General features: G+C 38.8%; 2 protein-coding genes across 3 annotated transcripts; one reads left to right on the top strand and one right to left on the bottom strand.

Annotated features, from left to right (window-relative positions):
* Positions 1–527: 527 nt before the first annotated feature.
* LOC121705582 (heme-binding protein 1-like) lies at positions 528–5,781 on the top strand. Of its 2 annotated transcripts, none has more exons than XM_042086626.1 (4): positions 528–940; positions 4,442–4,580; positions 5,166–5,346; positions 5,486–5,781. In XM_042086626.1, the coding sequence occupies exons 1-4, from the start codon at positions 863–865 to the stop codon at positions 5,661–5,663; spliced, it is 576 nt and encodes a 191-aa protein (XP_041942560.1). In that variant the 5' UTR covers positions 528–862; the 3' UTR covers positions 5,664–5,781. The 2 variants fall into 2 exon arrangements, with proteins under 2 accessions (XP_041942560.1, XP_041942562.1); XM_042086628.1 differs by lacking the exon at positions 528–940 and adding an exon at positions 3,994–4,220.
* A 2,480-nt stretch (positions 5,782–8,261) lies between these two features.
* Positions 8,262–13,789, bottom strand: wbp2nl (WBP2 N-terminal like). Its single transcript, XM_042086886.1, has 8 exons — positions 13,629–13,789; positions 12,464–12,572; positions 11,818–11,956; positions 11,214–11,306; positions 10,862–11,050; positions 10,572–10,655; positions 9,754–9,830; positions 8,262–9,644 (listed from the first exon to the last, which is right to left on the bottom strand). Exons 1-8 carry the CDS (start codon positions 13,685–13,687, stop codon positions 9,588–9,590), a joined length of 807 nt encoding a protein of 268 aa, XP_041942820.1. The 5' UTR covers positions 13,688–13,789; the 3' UTR covers positions 8,262–9,587.
* Positions 13,790–14,664: the final 875 nt, after the last annotated feature.

Here is a 14,664-nt window from a genome sequence, read left to right as displayed (position 1 = left end):
TTGCCTTCAGTGAGAGTTTAAATAGATTGACCCTACAGCTACGCAACGTGCTGTGACACACAAGGGAAGAAAAACGCTTGCACATGCGCGTCTCTGATTCTCAACTGTACACACACGCACATGCATTTAATGAATGGTGATGCACTATGACATTTTGAAGGATAGTGTCAAATGGTCAACAGTAACAGAGTCCAGTACCAGAGGTAACTGAGGTGATGCTGAGCTGATGCTGAGCTGATGAGCAACATAAGGTTGCTGTTGTCTACTGTTATTGTTGCTCACCTTAGTAGATGACAGCAATCAAAACCAGAACTCTGTCTTACATAGCAGTCAAGCATGTGTAGACATTAGATAGTATTTAGCTGATGTGTCAGTAAAAATGTATGTGATATGATAATGTATTATAATGTAGTCTATGTAAAGACTGTATAATGTGCAATTCAGAACTGGTGTGTGGCCAGTTTTCGAATAAAGAGTGGATGATGCCATGCCACCTTTGAGAAGAATGGATGAGGCCACTTTTGACGCTCTGCCTCGGTGAGGGAGGAGAGAGAGTGAGCAATAGTGGACTCATCGACAATACCAAGTGCGCATGGAGAGACAGAGGCGGTGGAAAGAGCCTTAACCTCGGACGCTACACTAAGTTAGTGCTGACTGATAATTTAGTCTTATAATGACAGGGGTAAATTGGAACAGAGAAACATAACTCTAACAGCCTGCCTTATGATAAACAAGATTAATTCATTCAGTCATTTTATAATTACGCAGTTTGTACGGGAAGATCTGTTAAGGTGGACGCACTAAAATTTGAAACCGTTAAATTTTCACTGATTTGAAAGGAGTTGAACGAAGAAGGACAACGATGTTTGGAATGCTAAAGAATTCGCTTTTTGGGGCCACTGAAGAAACTGAGTACAAATTATTAAGCACCGAAACAAAGGTAGGCTACGTTTTATTCCCTTTGGCAGTCAGTGAGATTATTATTATTGTTATTATTAGCTTATATTCTCGGAAAAATCGTGACTGGGGTGTTGAATCTGTTTTTTTTCTGCCCGCGCGTCAGGAGGTAAGACCCCAATATTTCCAGAAACAATCAGTTCAATTTGTATGAGTTCATTTCCAGAAACATTCAGTTCATTTCATTTGTTTAACAATGTCAATTGCGATATGCTTTTTGCAACAGTTATTTTTCGTAATGTCAAGTAATAACTCTAAATATAATGCAAAGCAGTTCTATTAATCAATTTTGATTACCCCTAAACCAGTTACCCTTATAAAACCTTTGACACTTAGCCTATAGCCAACTCTTCAACATTTCTAGTAATATTGCTTAGGTTATAGCCTATACCTGTCAAACACAGATATATATCGTCTACTGTTAGTTGGTGGACCATGGTGTCTGGATTAGCATCTCCAGTACACTTCTACTTAGTTTACACTTTTAACTATGCACATAGGTGAGGTCTTCATGACATCAGCAGTGCTGTTATTCTACACACTATACACTGACCTTGGCCCACAAAATGTGTGACATCAGCAGTCAAGGTCAAGTTATCTTGAGTGAGGTAGAGAGGGAGAGAGAGAGTTGTTTGCAGTTATCAGGGATAGGTGGTTGCCTGTGCCTTGCAATCATGTGTGTTCAATGGCACTGTGGGGGAAAGCTGGAGGAGGAAACGGCTTTTTGAAGTCACTGATGTGTGCTGTTTAATGAGGCAGGCCCTTATTGTCATTTTACATATGTAGGCCTACTATATACTGTAGATGGTCAAGGACCCCTGATGCATGCACACATGCATGAACACATGTATGTAGAAAGAATGGTTATGTTAAGCTTATAGCATCTTGCTATATCACCACCTTTATACTGATTAAAAAGATCGTCCCCTTTAGGCCAAACTGAAAGACATAAAAATCTGAAATCATGCCAATAATACTGCAATAGTACTACACTGGAGAGAAAGACATTCAGTGGAGAAACATCTATGGTCTTGACAGTTGACCACAGGAGATCTGAAATCACAAACGGACACCTGATCTCTTCTTCCTTTTTTGACCCTGAAACCCAATATCCTTAATTAAACATGGCACAGAATACTGATTGAATGTCTAGCCAGTGCATTTTGCCTCAGGTCCCATGTATTTTGGTCTTTGGCTAAATACATTCTTTGGCTAAAATGTGTTCTCTAACACAACCAGGATCAAAGAGTTACACATAATGCAAGGCCGTTCTCTTCTCAGTGTGTGACAGCCTTTTTGCTCAGTGTGTGACAGCCTTTTTGCCAAAGGGCTCTTTTGGCTTCAGCAGTGGTGAACCAAAATGTCTAAATATTCATAATATTCTCCTCATGATTCACCACTATCTTGCGCTACATCTCTGATGGTCTTGGACTTAATGCATCTAGAGAGAATACAACTAGTTCACACTTTTGTTAAATAGTGCTGCTAGAATTTTTAATAGGTTTTGCAGAAGTTCACAAAGCAAATGGGTTAGAGACAGTAGGTTCAAGTCCTAAGCTAGGGCTCGATTCAAATGGGTTAGAGACAGTAGGTTCAAGTCCTAAGCTAGGGCTCGATTCAAATGGGTTAGAGACAGTAGGTTCAAGTCCTAAGCTAGGGCTCGATTCAAAGCCTCCTCTAATCCACTGACAAAAACCCTGGAGTTGCCAAGGAGGACACTTTCATGGGAGGACAGACAGATACCTAAGAAAAGAGCGACTCAGAAGTGAATTATTAATTGACTCACTAATATTAGCATAGCCACATTAATTACATCTCATGTCTAACCAGCTGAAGTACTGCATAATTATCTGGAGGAGTTTCTGAACATCAGTTGAGCATACACACTATAATTTAACTCTGAAGTGTACTCTGAGCAAAGGCTATGTAATTAGAACTGTCCTAAAGTGTCACAAGTGAGTGTGTAATATTATGATGCCTATAGGGGGGAAAATACATTCTATACTGTTGATGGTTATGTATAGTGAAATTCACGCAAGGAGTGTGCGCCACATAATTAGAATTTATCTCAGTGCATGGAGAACTAGACTAGTTTTCCCCTTTGATGATTCCCTTGCCATCAAACATACTCTGGATCAAAAGCCGTTTATAAAATGCATGTGCAAAGCAAAATAGTGCTTTGGATACAGGGAAGTGTTTATGTATGAAGATGAGTCTTGTAATTGTTTTGATATGAACTAAAATAAATTAGTGAAGGTAAATATTAAGCACGCTGTATTGGAGTACTGTTGTGTGTTTGATTTCAGCCTTCTGTTTTTAGTCAATCACTTCTGAGTCTTTATTTGACATATGAGATCAGGAACAATACCGACGTCTCATAACTGCAAGGAAACAATCTTGATTCCCACGTAACCAATATTTTTGACTCCTGATCTTTCAACCTGTGTCTCTCTAGTCATGTACAAAATTCAACAGATAGCTTCTTCCACTAGAACTTGCTAATCATCTCTAAACCAATATGTTTAAAACATTAACAAATCAGCTACAGCTGCACGTGTGTGCCCATTATGCATACAAGGACTGAACAAACCTTGCCGAAGGCTTTGTTCTTGTACCTGATGACTTTGTTTTTTCCTCTATGTTGGTGGATAAATGTTTTAAGGCTTTTGTTCCGTTAACAAATTGCCCTTAACCCTTCAGCAGGGGAGTTTTGAACATTCTAACAAAACATTCTGTTCCACAACAATTTAAGGTTCTAAAACTCCATGTTGAGCCCTAGAGAGAGGCTCTGGTTGAACCCAGATATTCTTTAGAACAATAATTTTACAACATTCTTGTCACACCATTGTGATGACAAACAGAGTGGAACATTTTAGTTGAAAACTGCATAATATTAAGCTGAATCTAGCTGAATATCACACAAATCTCTTGAATGTGTTGACAGATTTTCCATATTTTATGCACTGGTTGATTATGTTTGTTGTTTAACGCCTCTGTTGGCTTACTGATGCTACTCAGATTGGAGTCACACTGAGTCACCATGATCAGCGTTCAGTGTTTAGGAGGGTGTGCTTGTCACATTTTCCCTGCATTGTCAATATGTGTGTGTGTATATGTGTGTGTGTGTAAGCTTACATAACAGAAGGCATCACAAGAGTCTCATTATTTTCTTTAGGCTGATTAAACTCCGCAGTGTGACGAGTTAGCCAGGACAACAGTAATCAAATCAGTGTAACCTTCTCTATATGCCAGGCCATATTTGGGTGAGCATTTTTCATTTCCACCACGGATGTTTTGCTCAGTAACAGCAGTCTGAGTGTTCAGCCAGCTGGATTACATTTTTTTTCACCACTCTTACAAACCAGGGCACTGCTTTCTGTTTTGGTCCACGACTGAGGGTGTCTTTTTTTCAGTATGATACACAGCCTGTTCTTGTCTGTGTGCGTCAGTGAATCATGTTCTCACCCCTTGGCCTCCTTCTCAGGACGGGGTCAGCTATGAGGTGCGACGGTATGACAATGGAAAGTTTGCCACCATAAGCTCAGAGGGACGGACGTTCGATCAAGTGTCGGGTGAACTTGTGAGGAGGCTCCTCATGTACATCGGGGGGAGCAATGAGCAAGGTGAGCTGACCATCACAGTACAGAAATACCCATAAACCAAATGCTTGCTTTGTACGGCCGGGTGCATATTTCTGCATTTAACTCTTTTACATATAATGGACTATGTGGAGAAATCCCAAGTCTGTGTGTAGAATCTTTTAATAAGGAATTCTTTAGAACCCTGTTGTGCAGCTTTGTGATTCTCAGTGACTATGAAAGATTCTTTGGCTTTCTTCCTTGTAGCTTGGTATCATCTTTAGACAGAACAACTTTAGGACTCTCTAGGATGACTTTTTAGTAGCCTTCAATGAAACCAGTCCAATAACATTAAGTGTAGCACAGGAAGCATACCAGTTTTGCACATTTGCAGACCACCTAAACCCCACAACAGCAGTTCCCCAAGCTTATGAAGAAGCCTTTAAGGGCATCATCCTGGTTCCTAATGTATCACTAAATTCAATTACTGTTTTCTTGTTGAATGGTATTTAGCTGAAGCTTCATAGAGATTTTCAATTCTGAAGAACCCTAGCAATGAATTGTCCACATGCTTTGTTTGTGAAGGGCTATCTCCCCTTAAAAGTCCACTTTGTTGGTATTGACTTGTAGGCGAAGCCATGGGAAACACAATGCCAATCATCTTAACAGTGTTCCCCCGGGATGACGGTGCCATGCTGCGACGTGTGGTTGTTGCTGTTCGTATTCCCTCCCGCTATCAAGTCTGTCCACCAGCACCAACCGACAGCACAATCAAGATTGAGGATCGGTCAGGCATGACCGTCTACTCACTGTAGGTCACTTCTAAGGGGCAATTGTAAAAACAAATTTCCAAAAAATGTTGGAACTATTAGCCCAGTAAGCACTTTTCTTGACATTATATAGCAGTTGGATACATTTGGAATATCACTGTTTTTGTTTTAATCATACAGGCAGTTTGGGGGCTTCGCAGGAGAGTCAGAGTATCGCTCAGAATATTCCCGTTTGACACGCACCATTGGCGAGACCGCCCCTTATCAGCGCAAGCAGTACTTCTGTGTGAGCTATGACCCGCCACTGAAGCCCTACGGGCGACGAAATGAAGTCTGGCTCATCCAGGACGAGCCCTGAGTTATGGATTGCTCGTGCATCATGGAGAAGGGCGGAGCTTGAAATGTTTAATACTTACTGAAAGGGTCATGGGTTATATTGGAAATGGGTGGGATTATTTGATTCAACTTCAAGACGCACAAAGAGTGCTACATTCATTGGGTGGGTGGGAGGGAGAGATACATAGTCACAGACCTACCAGTAGTGCAGTAACAATAATTTGATGTTGGAGTTAGTATGATCTAGTGGGCTACATATTTATCTTTCAACTAGTGCAATAACAAATGGATGGGTGGCGTTTAGAGTAGCATAGTGAATTAATAGACCTGATTACCATCATCTGCCTAAACCACAATGCATTATAGATTTGAAGAGGAGGCTCACATCTGCCATTTAAATGAAATCCTGTACTAAAATACACAGTTCACTTTTTTGCCATTCTTCTATCCAAAAGCTTTTATCTTCCAGATGGACAGCTGGAAGTCCCATTTCTCATAAAGTGTAATTTTGACTGTTTGAATTTGTTGCCTTAGTAAGTTGTGTGTGTATTGTATTTAAATGTGACATTACAGCACACTGTAATTCTAAATATCTGCCTTTAAATACTGAATCATGGATCTTTACAAGACATTGAAAGGCTCAATATGTTCCATCAATTACAACGTCATGAATTCTTGATTATTAGATGTTGGTACCATAATTTCTGAACTATTAGCCATGGTTTATACATTTTGCAAAATTTCTTCAGCTATAAGGTTAATATACGGGGGCAGTTAATATGGTATTAATATGTTTTTGTTTTAACTTGCATAAAACACCTGCGGTTTATACCCAATGCGGCTAATACACAGGAAATTACTGCAATAATCTTGCTTGAACAAACTTCAGTGATGTGCATGAGTCAGGAGTGGTAAACACCAAGAGAAATGTACGGTATGTGTACAACACATGTGTGTAAGGTGATATCATTAATCTTTAAACACACTTTACTGCCCAAATTCTGGCATATACTATTTGACTTTCTTCTAACTGCTCTGTCAAACTATGTCACAAAGAGACAAATGGTGTTATGAAATATTGGAAAATATCAACACCCTCAAGTGAACAGGAACATTTTTGCACAAGGGCCTCCTCTTACATTTTTTTTTTTAAATATTAATTTGATAGTGGTTGTGATTTTCAGAAGTAGATTTTATTCACTGATTTTGTTTCCTTCCCCCCTTAAGGCTAGGTCGTGTGGTCACATCAATCATATATTTGGAATGAACATAAGTTCATTTCATTCATTCGGGGAAGGGGAGTTGTATTGGTTAGTTCCGACATATTTAGGTTTAGAAGACATGTCTGGATCATGTCTCAATGATTAAACAACATTGTAGAAGACAGCAGTGCTGTGTAGTGGCTGTGTTGATGTGCTTGTGTTTTTTTGACTGGTAAATGTTATTAGTCATTTACTATAACGTGACAGTGGTTCTAGAAACCATTTTCAAGTACCTCTGTACGTGGTGTGATTTTCTGTGAAAATATAGATTGGACATATTGGTAAGCGGGTTGAATACCATATGATAATAAATATGTTATTCAGTGTAATGAGTATGGTTTTGTTGGTTCCCATACAGCGATGGTCATATGGCCTCATTAAAAGAAACACAAATACTTCCTGTTGTGTGGTGTATGCTATTTACATGGAAATATTAGTAAAGTTTAAGAGGTTTACAATCATAGACATCATCCTTATGCAAACAGAACTGTTCCAGGCTTTTGTCAATGCACCATATACCAGAAAGGAAGTTTAACTAACTCCGATATCTGGGTGGATTTTCCCTTAGATGGGAAATTAGTCATCAGGGGATGGAAGGCACATCCGGGATATCAAAATCAGTTCTGGGCATAGACTATGCTTGTTAATCTGCTTTCCATTGGACAGATCTCAACCAGATGACAACCACCACAATGCCCATGCTCAGCAGGAGGGAAGAGATACAGTGCAATAATAAAAAAAAATACCTGCTAGTCTCTTACTGGTATAGAAAGCCCAAAGTTTCCCACATCTCAGGGAACACGGTCACTTTTAATAAACCCCGCTTTCTGGAATTCCTCCAAGATACAAATATACATCTATATTAAGTATTTTAAAACCTACATTTACAAACTGATTTTTTTTTTATTGAAATGCAAAACAAAGGAGTCCTTGACATGAAATACTAATGCCAAACTAATTTAGTTGCTCATCTTTTATTTGAATTTCCCTATATTTTTACCATATTTTGTTGACTTCAAAATATTTGATAACTATATCTCTTTGAAGCAGTGAGGGTTCTGTTATCTCTCTCTATAAGCATTCTGCTAGTATGCTCACGGGTATATTTATTATTTTAAAGATTAATGTTTAACAATTATTTTCAATAATTGTATGTGTGTGTGTGTATATATATATATATATATATATATATATATATATATATATATATATATATATATATATACACACATACACATATATACATACACACACACACACACACACACATATATTAATGTTTATCAATTATTTTCAATAATTGTGTGTATATTATATATATATTCAATAACTATATCGGCAAAATACAAACAGGCATATTATTTTCAATATACATTTATTAGTTGTTTGATTATAGAAATTGATCAGTTTTAGAATTTAAAAATTAACATAAAAGAATTTACAAACACAAGCCAAGTCAAAACAGCTTTTGTTAAATACACTTCATCTTTTCTAACATTTCACCAAATTCTGTAAAAGCCATGACATGACAAAAATAACATAACTAGAAGAGACAGAGACTTCTTAAACAGAGCAGGTTACTGATCCAGTTCAATTATGCATAAATACCTGCAGTTCACTTGGGAGGTGGCTGTGAAACAGGACACAACCACATGGGTAAAAGGCGTGTGTTGTGTCCAAATGCTTGTGCATATGTGCGAGTGTGCGTGTGTGTGTGTGTGTGTAACTCAACTCTGTGGTAATTACAGAAAGAGTGAGGTTGGAATTTCTAACAAGATTAGAAGTCATGACTGTGGCTTGAAAAAGGAGCAAAGGTGAGGGACCAAACCTGATATGATAAGGTCACCAAGACTTCTGGGAGTGTCCTGTAATGCAATCGCTCTACTCTCAATCACAACCATCTCAATCCTATGGTAAAATGTTTATCCCACAATTATCTTCCTAGGCAATAGAGGAAGAATCACAAGAATCACAAAAGACTGCTCTGCATTGGATGAAGGCTCGCTACCAAACAGAATAAGACAATGCCGCAAATCCCCATAGCAGGATTTATCTTTCTCAGCCACTTCAACCATGTAAAAAATATACTATTTCTGGTAAGAGTAATGTCATCAAATCACAATATATTTCTTAAGTTTTTAAGTCACATGGTTCATTATAGAATTGTGCAAATTGATCATTATGAAAAATAAATTATCCCTATGACATCATTGGCTCTTGTCAATGTTGAAAATGTAAAATACCTTTGCTTATACATTCCCATGTCTGCCTTTCCCAGTTTCCACACAAAATGATGCAAAAGCTCTCCCTCAGGCAGAGTTCAGTGCCCCACACTCAAGCAAGAGAACAGTCCACACATATACTGAATACATAAGTAAATTATCTAATAAAGTAAAAGTAAAAAAATCTGAGTAAAACAGTTCAAAGGAGCTGAGATAATTAAGAGGGATGAGAACAGAAAGGTGAGTGTACCTAGTCCATTCAATATACTTGCAATGACCACCCTGACCTGAATATGATCAATTCACTCTCCAAAACAACATTCCACATGGATGCACTCTAGCCAGCATGGTCAGTCACAAATGAATATCTATATTGGCTCAGTATTTAATACAAAATAATAATCTGCGCTGAAGTGGGAATGAATGTATTGTAACTGAATGCACTGTAATGGTGGTCACTTCTCAGTTGTTCTTCTTCTCAGGGTAGCTGGGGTAAGGTGCATATGGAGGAGGCTGATCCTAAAAAGTGTAAAGTCCCTTTGATTAAAACCCATTTTACTTACCAATTAATTAGCCAGAACATGTGACAAATGTTGGTATGAAGGGTTTAGGATGAAAGGATGCTTACCATGGGCATGTAGACATTGTGAGGATTGTTTGGGTTGTAGTACGCACTACCAGCAGCCTCTGCTGCCTTTGCATTACCTTAGAAATGGGAAAGGAGCCAGTTCACAAATTATCATCAGAAACGGTCATCCATATCTGCAGTATCTGTCATGCATAAACAGTGCAATGCATGCACACAGTAAACTGTTCAAGGACCACTTAATGACTAAATGCTTTCATTAAGATTTAGATGGACAAAGACAAAAAAAGAGGTTTTAAGAATTGCTGTCAAGATTATGGTAAATTAGAACTAGATACAATTACTGGTTAAAACCACAGCAAATGAAATACAGTTGGAATCATTTTTACTCTGTATATCTTAACAGGAATATGAAATTCCATTCTTGAGGACTCTTGTGACTCAATACTGGCATAAGGGATGAGGTTGATTTCTGGAGATATTTTGCTTGCATGTGTGTGTGTGTGGATGTCCTTTTTAATTTGACAAGTAGCTCTTTTGACACTGGCCCTCCTTCCTCACTGCCTGCCCTGTGTCATGGCATTCACTCAGATGCTAACTGATGGAATCAGACAGATGCGCTGAGGCAGATACAGACACAGACAGAGAGAGAGAGAGAAAGAAAGAAAGAGAGAGAGAGAAAAGAAAAAGAGAAAGAGAATGAGAGAGACAGAGGGAGGGAGGGAGAGACAAGAGAACACAGGAAAGTACTATGGGGAAACAGAAAAAGATGGAACAAACCAGAGAGAGAGAAAGGGAAGATAGGAAAACAGAAGAGAGGAAGAGAGATGGAGTGATGAAGGAGAGATGGAGAGACATACCTGCAGGGGGTGCAGCCCAGTTCTGGGGTGGTCCAGGATAAGGTGGAGGAGGGGCCATGTAAGCAGGGGCAGATGGGTACACTCCTGCAGAACGACAGTTACATACGCTTCAGTGAACAAGTCTGGGACATCAGGGCTCATCATGAATAAACAAAACTAATCATTACGTCTAGGATGTGTGACATTCCTAATTCATGACTTGACTATTAACATGAATCTTTCTTAACCTTTTTTTTTTCCACTGCTCAAATTAACATTACTTGCGAAATGTTCCTACTAAGACAACGTACCAGCTGCGGGATATGGATAGCCCATGTTACCAGGTGGTGGAGCAGGACCAGGGTGGAAACCATTTTGTTGAGGAGGAGGTGCGTAAGGATAGCCCATGGGCATAGGTGGTGGCCCATACCCATTCATAGCTCCAGGTGAAGGATAGCCAAATGAGGCACCCCCATTTTGGGCTGGAGGGGCACGAGATGCTGAAATGGAGAAAAGGTCGGAGTTATTAATTAGCAAATGAACTAGACGACTACATGGCACATGGCCTGATCATAGACATGGGGCAGTCATCACAGACAATATAAGCACGTTCAAACATGTATTTATTATTCAACTCTGCGAGTCATGAACAATCAATCTCACCATTTGTGGCCAGTTTGAAGAGGTGTTGGCCCAGCTCAATGGCACCACCACTCGGAAAGGACATCTTGAAACTTGCCTGTCCCTCCCAGCCACCTAATCAGGAAAACACATTTTCACAATATTGGTTTCACTGTTATGGACTAATCATGACACCCTTCTTTTGCAATAAGGAAATTCACACATAAATATATGCCCTAACAAAACATGGGTCATTACTCTTCAATTACTTTTGCCTTGATCAAATGTGGTTTGAATGCAGGCCTATCCCACTATCATTCTGGTAACCATGACAAAAGCATATACTAAGAGAGCAAATTCTGTTCATGGCACTCCCTTACACTCTACTGCCAATTACTACAGTTTCAACGTAGTCTAGTTGCATCACCCTTTACATACATAAACGTACATTCTTTCACAACACAAGGAGTAAGAAGGGGAGTTCCTACAGTGGCTAAACAGTTTATGCTGACAACAGTTGCCAAGAAACACTAGAATTACATACAGCATCTGTAGTTACACCATATAAAAACAAGAGTTTCTATCCAACGCTTTATTGTATGAAGCTTCTGATTCAGCCCACAATTACAGCAGTATATTTCAGTACCTCCTGGCTCTGCATGGAGTGTGCCCTTGATGTAATTTGCAGCAAAAACGGGCTGTTCAATACTGCAGCCCTTCATCAGGTAATAGGGGAACATAACAGAGCCGAGATTGTCCCTTGGGTTGCTGGAGACAAACACCATCTATGTAAAAGACACAAAGAGACAATAAGATTTTACCACCTCAAAAGAAAGTATCAGTTCAGATGTAAGATTTAAGCAAACTCTTTACATTAAATATGACAGTGTCGGGGATCTGAATTAGATCTTGACTTAGTAAACTAATATAAAACATCTAAAACTCTCAAAGACTGGTAGCCTGGCTAGAGCCACCACTTCTCAATGAGACGTGGTCTGGGAACCAAACGTTCATTTTCTCGTATTTGAAAAAAATGCCCAGATCCGTTTATTGGGTGCCACGGATGTCTATCAAATGCGTCTGTGCATAGCTTATCATCGTCTTGCTTTCCCCCCTGTTCTGTGATTGGTTCCCTATCTCAGGCGAAAATTTGCTCCATGGTCTCCAGGCTGCCTTAGCAGCGTGAATCAAATCGCGCGCAAGGCAGCATGGGAACACCCAGGCTAAAAGACTGGTGGAAAAGTAGCCATCACAAAACAAAGAAAAACACAGCAATAAATGAATTAACTTGCCCTGTATGGTGTGAGGTATACAGAACCCTTCTTGGTTCCCTTGAATACATCTGTCTTGCATGTTACATCACTGAAGGACAACTCCACATTTTTGCACTCTCTCAAGACACTGGGAAGCAAACACAACACATATATGAACACATAAATTAGGATTGTGCATTTAATCCACATTGAATTCCAATGTCAATTATGTTTTTTTTTTACATGCATTACATTTTCTAACATAATCGACATGCAATGATTTCTTATTTGGACATAGGTTATGAATCAGCCCACCCGTTTACTTTAACAGTGGTAACTGTTGTATAGATAATATGTTTTGTTTTAATTATTATTATTATTTGTTTTTCAGTTCAATGTTATTTAAACGTTTATAAAAATGGCCGGTATGTCCAAAATCCTTGAATAATCGTGATCTCAATATTAACCTAAATAATCACGATCTTTTCTTTAGCTCAAATGCATAAGGTGGAACTAGTCGTTAAAATTAAAGACAGAGCAAAAGTGTGTGAGTAAACCCAAGCTCAAGGGAGAAGACCATAGGAGAAGACTGGAGTGACAAAGACAACAAAGTTCTCTTCCTGTATTCGTTTCGGCATTGGTTTTATTAACTAATCAGACTACTTGTTGTTGAAGCGTCCCAAGTGGAGACGTCACGAGACTGTCCAAAGAACCAATGAAACGAAGTAATGATTACAAACGGCGTAAACAAAGCTAGCTGATATTAGCTGATTTCTAGAGAACTTAAGCTATTAGGTATTTTGTAGTGTTTTGAATGTAATAAATATGTATCAATAACATCATGTTTTACTTTACGATCATGTTGACCAAGGTCTACTTCGATTAACGTTGCCCTCTTCTTTCTGAAACAGTTCCGCGACAGGAGTCATGCCAAATGAAGAGTAGCACTAGGCTACGTTTCACTTTTAGGTTACAAAGTCAAGTCTGGTTTTTAGACCATATTGTGGCTGTCATAGCGTGCGACAATCCCAGATATACATCTTACTTACCAACATGTAAGACCCTCTTATCCCTAACGTTAGCTATAAGATAGCTACCCGAACTTAACACGAAACCAAACTCAGAACTAATGATAGGCTATTTGAACAACCTGTCATGTAACGTTACACTCTAGATTGTCGACATATGCAATGTTTTCCTTTACCTTTCGCCGTTATTAATCAAAACTCCCCCGTTTTGCGAATGATTTCGATTCAGTGCCATGTTTGGGTAGAATCCTTGATTAGCTTGCTAATGTTTCGTTGGTATGTTCACTGGCCGTCAAATAATCTGAACGCCCTACATTCGACTAATCCCGTTACGTCACAGGAGCAGCTGTGTAATCATTTCCATCTCGTGACTCGCCGAGACAGCGGAGTTGGAAAAAACTAGAAACAAGTGTGGTGCATTCATCTAAATACTAAACAATAACAAACATAAAAATACGTACAGCCCAGAGCTATGCAGAAAATATGAAGGGGCGAAAACACACACACACAAAAAAAAAAAACCCAGCTCGTGCAACTCTACACCGTGAGTTTCATTTTTCACTTTAACTCGCAAACATTGGTGCTAATGCTGATCCTTGTATCAGTGTAAATAATAGTAGTATAAAAATGTAGCATCTTAATTAGTCTCTCTCTCTCTCTCTCTCATTGAGTGACATTTTGTATGATAATGTGCTATATAAATAAACTTGAACTTGAACAGACCTTGTAATATATTAGTATAGACTCCAATCTAATACATTGTATAGCAGTATGTTATAGACAAAACAAGTTAATGTGATTAAAAATAGTCACACAAAAAACATATTCTGAACCCTTGAATTAGATACATGCTTTGACATAAGACAAACAAAAAACACATTATTTTCTCCCTTATGCATCTTATCAAATGTTGCAAACACAAATGGCACCCGTTTTGAAGAGTGACCCTATAATTGTTTTTGGTGTGAAAATTACCAAAAAGTACAGATACTCAAACAACCTACTTAAGTATAGTATTCAAGTACATTTACCTAGTTACTGTTAACCCCTGCATGTGACCTAAACTAACACTAGTTAGCCATTACATTTTTGTCGATAGGGAAGCTGGTAAGATTGCGATCCCCTGCTATAAGACAATCTCTTTCGGAAACTTCCCTCATACCTACCAGGGATTCTGTCGTGTACCTTGATTCTATTTATACGATTTTTTGC

This window comes from Alosa sapidissima, chromosome 3 (assembly GCF_018492685.1).
Source record: "Alosa sapidissima isolate fAloSap1 chromosome 3, fAloSap1.pri, whole genome shotgun sequence".
In the NCBI taxonomy this organism is placed as follows: Eukaryota; Metazoa; Chordata; class Actinopteri; order Clupeiformes; family Clupeidae; genus Alosa; species Alosa sapidissima.
Note: the sequence above shows the minus strand (reverse complement) of the source record. Positions and strands in the feature narration are given on the sequence as shown.

Excerpts from the sequence above, each read along its gene's own strand:
- LOC121705582 (XM_042086626.1), top strand. The coding sequence starts at position 863 with ATGTTTGGAATGCTAAAGAATTCGCTTTTTGGGGCCACTGAAGAAACT. Across the intron at positions 941-4,441 it reads TATTAAGCACCGAAACAAAG|GACGGGGTCAGCTATGAGGT; the intron begins GTAGGCTACGTT and ends CCTCCTTCTCAG. Across the intron at positions 4,581-5,165 it reads CGGGGGGAGCAATGAGCAAG|GCGAAGCCATGGGAAACACA; the intron begins GTGAGCTGACCA and ends ATTGACTTGTAG.
- wbp2nl (XM_042086886.1), bottom strand. The coding sequence starts at position 13,687 with ATGGCACTGAATCGAAATCATTCGCAAAACGGGGGAGTTTTGATTAAT. Across the intron at positions 12,573-13,628 it reads TTGATTAATAACGGCGAAAG|TGTCTTGAGAGAGTGCAAAA; the intron begins GTAAAGGAAAAC and ends TTTGCTTCCCAG. Across the intron at positions 11,051-11,213 it reads CTTCAAACTGGCCACAAATG|CATCTCGTGCCCCTCCAGCC; the intron begins GTGAGATTGATT and ends TCTCCATTTCAG.